The sequence below is a fragment of the Rhinopithecus roxellana genome, chromosome 19 (assembly GCF_007565055.1).
Source record: "Rhinopithecus roxellana isolate Shanxi Qingling chromosome 19, ASM756505v1, whole genome shotgun sequence".
Classification (NCBI taxonomy): Eukaryota; Metazoa; Chordata; class Mammalia; order Primates; family Cercopithecidae; genus Rhinopithecus; species Rhinopithecus roxellana.
Window position 1 is genome coordinate 69,397,516 of NC_044567.1, and position 6,707 is coordinate 69,404,222.

The following is a 6,707-nucleotide window of genomic DNA, read 5'->3' on the forward strand; positions in this document are numbered from 1 at the left end:
CCATCTCTACTAAAAATACAAAAATTAGCTGGGCGTGGTGGTGCACTCCTGTGATCTCAGCTACTTGGGAGGCTGAGGCAGGAGAATTGCTTGAACCCGGAGGGCGGAGGTTACAGTGAGCTGAGATCGTGTCATTGCACTCCAGCCTAGGCAACAGAGCAAGACTATTTAAAAAAAAAAAAAAAAATTCGGGTGGTTCTGTTCCTGGGGGTATTGCTCCAAGTAGGATGGTCTCCAGTAAGATTTACAGCTGGGACACAGAGAACAGAATAATTTGCCCAAACTCACATATCTGTAAATAACAAAGTCTGGCCATTCTGACCCAAAGCCCACACAGTTATCAGGATGCTACAATGCCCGCCAAGGCTTCCTAATGCCAACCAGCCCACTCCTGCTTCCGAATCCCCAATAACCAGGTAACTCATAGAACGTTTAGGTATATTTCTTTTTACTCTAAAAAAAAAAGTTGACAATGATAACCTGCAAACTGCAGAAAGTGCCACGGGTTTCAAGCCCCCCACCTTCCCAACATCACCCTTCCCTTAAAATCCTAGATGAAAATCCCCGAGAAAGCAGAAGAGGCCCCCAGATGGGCGGATTCCCAGTCCCGGACCCCTGCGGCAGGTCGAGGCATTGAAGAAATAAATTAAAGGAGGGGTGGCTCCTGACTGGCCTTGTCCAGCTCTGTCTCGCAGACCCAGCGGTAGGGCCTCTGGCAGACGTCGTCGTTCCAGCGGCCGTCGTCGGTGAAGTGGGCACAGTCTTCCCCTCCCCCGAGCCCGTGGCCAGTACCAGTCGTCCGGCTGCTCCGGTCTCCAGTTCCTGGGGACAGAGCCAGCTGTGGGCCCCAGGAGGTCGGACCCGCGACCAGGTCGCTCCAGACCCCTCCGCCCAGGGCCCCAGGCGGGAAGGCGGCCGGACCCAGGCCGAGGGAGGGCGCGCACTCACTTGAAGCCCGTCTCGTAGTCCGTCCCGTCCACCCACTTCCAGGGCCCGTTTTGGTCGTGGAGGCCCATCCAGGTGTTCACAGGACCTATGTGGTGCTGGACAAATTTCTGAGGAGAGAGGAGGCGGGTGGTGATCTCTCCCCGAGGCCAGCCAGCCTCCCAGACCCTCTGGGTCCTCACCTGCTCCTCCCAGGACGTGACCACCACCAGGTGCGCGTCCTCCAGCCGGCAGTAGTTGTCGGCGTCGGCCCAGGCCTTCCCCGAGTGAGAGAACCAGTAGCAGCTGCGCTCGTGCTCCACCCAGTTGACTGGGCAGCAGGCCCTTTCTGAGCCTGAGCGGGAGAAACCGGGCGGAGGGGCTAAGGCGCTGCCCAGGGGCGCGGGGGAGGCAGAGAGCGGGCCGGGCTGGCCTCCTCACCATTGCCCTGGAGCGCCGCCATCTGACAGCTCAGGCTCCGCAGGTCAGACACGAACTGCTTCACGTGGAGCAGCAGGCTGGAATGATCTGGGAAGACGCGGCGGAGGGGAGCGGGAGGAGATGCGGGACGCGCGGGGAGGTCAGTCCCACATCCTCCTGCTGGGACCCGAACACCCATCGCAGTGCCACAAACAGCAGCGGAGTTGGCCTGAGAGACCCCCATACACACACACTCCCACACACACAACACACTCTTACACACACACAGACACCCAACACATCCTAACCCCTATACACACAGACAATACACAAACACACACAACACACCCTAACCCACATACACAAAACACACAAATACACACAACACACCCTCACACACACACAAACATGCCCTAACCCACATACACACACATACAACACACGAAACACAAAACAACACATACAACACACCCTAACCCGCAGACACACACGCAGACAACACAACAGGCACAGACACAACACACCCTAACCCACAAACATCCACAACACACACAACACACCCACACACAACACACCCTAACCCACATAAACAACACACAAAACACAACACACGCAGACACAACACACCCTAACCCACATACACAAAACACAACACACAAAACACACCCACAGACACACAACACACCCTCACACACACATACACAGCCACACAACACACCCTAACCCACATACGCACTTACACAACACACATGTACACAACACACACGTACACAACACACAACACGCCCTCACACACAACACACCATAACCCACATACAGACAACACACAAAACAACACACGCATAACACACCCTAACCCACATACACACAACACACAAACACACCCTCACACAGACAACACACCCTAACCCACATACACACGACACACCCTTACACAACCACTCACACACAAAACACCCACAACACACACCCTCACACACAACACACCCTAACCTACATACACTCAACACACAACATACCTTCACCCACACTCTCACACACATACACAACACACACCCACATACACACCCTCACCCAAACACACAAAACAACACACCCTCACACAGGCACACACACCCTCACTACCATACACACATTCACACAACACACACACAACACACCCTCACCCACTACACACACCACACACCCTCAGCCACACACACAACACACATATACTCTTTCACACATGCACACGCAACTCACATTTACACAACACGCACATACAACGTGCACATTCACACACATATACTTACACTCACGTACACTTACATATACTTACAGTCACACACACACGCAACACACACACGTTCTCACACACACACTGACACACACACACATAAACACAGACACTCGCACACATCCATCCACACTCCCTCTCATTCACACACACACACACTCCCTCTCATTCTCACACACACAGACTCTCACACACACTCCCTCTCATTCTTACAACAGACTCACACACCATCTCCTTCTCACACTCACACACACCATCTCATTCTCTCACACACTCACAGACACACTCCCTCTCATTCTCACACACACTCCTTTTCATTCTCACACACACACACTCACAGACTCACACACACACTGCCTCTCATTCTCACACACATACACAGGCTCTCATACACACCCATCCACACTCCCCCTCATTCTCACACACTCACACACACACTCCCTCTCATTCTCACACATATCCACACACACACTCTCTGTCTCTCACACACACTCCCTCTCATCCTTACACACATCCACACACACACTCTCACACTCACTCACACACACACACACTCCCTCTCTGACCTTCACTCAGGTCCTTCTGCTGTTTCTCCAGCTGGGACTCCAGCGACTTCATCTTTCTTCCCACATTGCCTCCTGCGGGAGAGACTCGCTCAGCGTCCCGACAGCCCCCCAGCCCCAGCCCCAGCCCCAGCCCCAGCCCCAGCCCCGCCTCAGCGCCCTCACCCTGGGTGCTCAAGCCCTTGACCTGGGCCTCGGTGCTCGCTGTGAAGTTGCTGAACGTCTCTCTCAGGCCCCGCAGCTCCTCCTGCAGCTGGGAGTCTGGCCAGGAGAGGGTGCAGAGAGAACAAAATGGGAGCGCTGTGTCCACCACCACCGCACCCACCACTCCCTCGCCACGGTACCCCGTCAACACCCCCCAATGTTACCCCCTTCCCTGCCCGCCCCTGGGGCACCCACTTTGGGATCCGATCACACAGACAGTCACCAGCAGCAGGAGGCTGAGGCCCAGGGAGAGCAGGAGGAGGCGAGGGCCGGAGCAGAGACGCTGCAGGAGGGACTGCGGAGGAGGTGGCCCTGCGAGAGGAGGGGGTGTCAGGAGCGCGGGTACAGAGGGGAGCCTGGCACAGCTCTGGGGTCCTGAAAGGGGAGCAAGCTAAGGCGGCCCTAGTAGTCTAGGAGGAACCATGTACATGAAAAAATGCGGGCGGTGGGCGACCGTGCAGGGCCAGAGGCAACTGGAAATCGGGGAGAAAAGAGGGCTGGGGATGGGGGCTAAGCGCTGAGCCGCCCCATGCCACCGAGGCCCTGAGCTTTTGCTGACACCTAATGGCATGACTGCGTCACTGCAGCCAATCCAGGAACCTCAGTCCACTGCCTCCTCCCCCGCCTTGCAACGCAAGTGAGTGACCCGCGCCTCGGAGCCGCTGCTTCCCTTGAAAGTGGGGAAAGGCGGGAGGTTTCTTTCTCTGTCCGTGAATTCCACTCGTCTTTGACTGCGTGCAGGGAGAGAAGGTGCAAGAGCTACCCTTCAGGCCCTCAAGTCTTCCACCGAGCAGGGGGAAGAGACACGTTAGCCCTGTGTCCTGAGACTTGGAGGGTGGGGGGGCCCTCCCGGGGCTCTCCCTGCCCGCTCTCCTCCGCTGCAGACCCTCCTTCCGTCAAAGCGCGCTGCACCCCATCCCCCAAGAACTTCAGCCTTGCCCAGCCTAAACAAGTGCCACTTCGGAGGACAAAGAAATGGGTCAAGGGGAATTTGCTTTTGAAGCAAGAGGGTGTCGTTAGGCCGGGCGCGGTGGCTCAAGCCTGTAATCCCAGCACTTTGGGAGGCCGAGACGGGCGGATCACGAGGTCAGGAGTTCGAGACCATCCTGGCTAACACGGTGAAACCCTCTCTCTACTAAAAAATACAAAAAAAGCTAGCCGGGCGAGGTGGCGGCGCCTGTAGTCCCAGCTACTCGGGAGGCTGAGGCAGGAGAATGGCGTAAACCCGGGAGGCGGAGCTTGCCGTGAGCTGAGATCCGGCCACTGCACTCCAGCCTGGGCGACAGAGCGAGACTCCGTCTCAAAAAAAAAAAAAAAAAAAAAAAAAAAAGAGGGTGTCGTTCTCCCTCAGGTCAGAGATCCCTCATCCCCCGTCACAGAATCCTCAGACCCTTCGCAGAAACCTTTGTCCACTTCACCAAACTGATCACTGACACACACAGGCACGCGCACGCGCACACACACACGCACGCACCACCAGGGCTCCTTGGGTGGTGTTGGAAGGGGAAAGGAAGAGGGGCCTGACTTCATCATAGAAAACCAACAGTGACCTCATCTCTCCAACTTCTAGCTGTTCCCACACCCCCTGGGTCCACCCCCGAGTGCCAGGAGGCACAGGAAAGCTTTGGACAGCTGTCACCAAGAAAGGGACTCCAACTCCACACCCTGCCACTCTCTTGAGAGGAGCAGCTCCGACACTTTTCCCAGTTGGGAGAGGGAGACAGGCGCAGAGAGAGAGCCAGGCTCACGGGCAAGAATAGCAGCTGTGGCTAGGGGGGCTGGGGGGTGGAGAACCTTCTCGCCTTGCAGAGGCAGGGCAAGGCGGCGCTCACCTTTTCCGAGCTGATGGTGGTCACTCTCCTCATTGTCCAGATGCTGCAGGTCTTGATACTCTTTGGTCATGATAGGGCTGGTGCTGGAGCTGGGACTGAGGCAAGGCTGAGGCTGGGGCTGAGGTGGGGGCTCACCAGGACTAGAGCTGGAATGAGGGGCCCATCTTTTTACTCCCATCTGATTGACGGCTCCATGGAGACCTTTCTTCTTCCTTTCTCTCTTTTTTTTTTTTTTTTTTTTTTTTGAGACGGAGTCTTGCTCTGTCCCCAGACTGGAGTGCAGTGGGGCGATCTCAGCTCACTGCAACCTCTGCCTCCCAGGTTCAAGCGATTCTCCTGCCTCAGCCTCCCGAGTAGCTGGGACAAGAGGCGCCCGCCACCACACCCAGCTAATTTTTTGTATTTTAGTAGAGACAGGGTTTCACCGTGTTGCCCAGGCTTGTCTCGAACTCCTGAGCTCAGGCAATCCGCCCTCCTCAGCCTCCCAGCGTGCTGGGATTACAGGCGTGGGCCACCGCGCCCAGCCCAGACCTTTTTTCTTTCCTCCATCCACCCCCAGGCCTGACATCCAGAATCTATCCTCTGATGTTTCCCACCAGCACCCCCAACACAGCCTGGCTTTCCTCCACACCCCTGCACCCCCAGCCAGCCTTCCGCCGCCTCTCTCCCCGTTTTACTTGCTCAGGGTCTCAGAGTCTGACTCGCAGGTTCTTCAGTGCTGTGCAGATGCCGGACTAAGGAGGGGGGCTGAAGCTTGGAGAATGGGGGTGGGTGGACAGCCGTGGACGACGGGATGGAAGCGGGCAGGGTCCATAGGAGGGCCCCGGGCCCCAGTGTCTCTGTGTCTGCGTGTCTATGTGTCCAAGCACGCCAAACGTGGCATCTCCAGTGCCCGGGACTTTGGACAGTAAATAGAGGTGGAAATGGATTGGGACTTAGGGGAGTGTGGGGGTGGGAGTGGGGGATGGGTTGCCTCTGCTCCCCTCCCCAGGGAGGAGAATCATGTTGCCACCACACAGGCCTAGTCACCTTACTCTTCTGTGCACCAGTTTGGGAGGGTGCCAGGCCAGGAGGCGCTGGGGTGGGATTTGCCATATCCCCTCTTCCCCTCCGTTTTGCTTCCTGCCTCTAAATTCCCCAGAACTATTGGTGTCTCCAAATATCCCTGAACAGGATCAGAGGAACCGGTTCTCTGCTCTTGCCCAATCCAGGCCTATGACCCTGGCACATGAGCTGCAGGCCCCAGTTTCCTGCAGGGCCGAGCCCCAGGCTTCCCAGCTCTGGCCTGACTTGCTTCCCTCTCCTGGGGAGTAAAGCCTTCCAAGCAGCATGAGGGCCGGTTTGGTGCCAGGACAGGCAGGCGAGCCTCCACTGGGACTGATGCCAGCAAACCTCCACTCACTGCTACTCTGTGCCTCAGGTCACTGCGTTCATGAACTTCTCTCATTATCCCCAGAGCACATCCCATTTCACAGATGAGAAAGCTAA

At 56.5% G+C, this 6,707-nt stretch overlaps 1 protein-coding gene across 1 annotated transcript; it reads right to left on the reverse strand.

Annotated features, from left to right (window-relative positions):
- Positions 1 to 431: 431 nt before the first annotated feature.
- Positions 432 to 6,107, reverse strand: ASGR1 (asialoglycoprotein receptor 1). Its single transcript, XM_010377341.2, is given in 10 exon segments — positions 432 to 787; positions 789 to 822; positions 949 to 1,055; positions 1,128 to 1,279; positions 1,366 to 1,452; positions 3,187 to 3,258; positions 3,349 to 3,444; positions 3,583 to 3,699; positions 5,220 to 5,365; positions 5,897 to 6,107. Coding segments are annotated over 9 exon segments (876 nt in total). The 5' UTR covers positions 5,290 to 5,365; positions 5,897 to 6,107; the 3' UTR covers positions 432 to 646.
- Between the last annotated feature and the right edge of the window lie 600 nt (positions 6,108 to 6,707).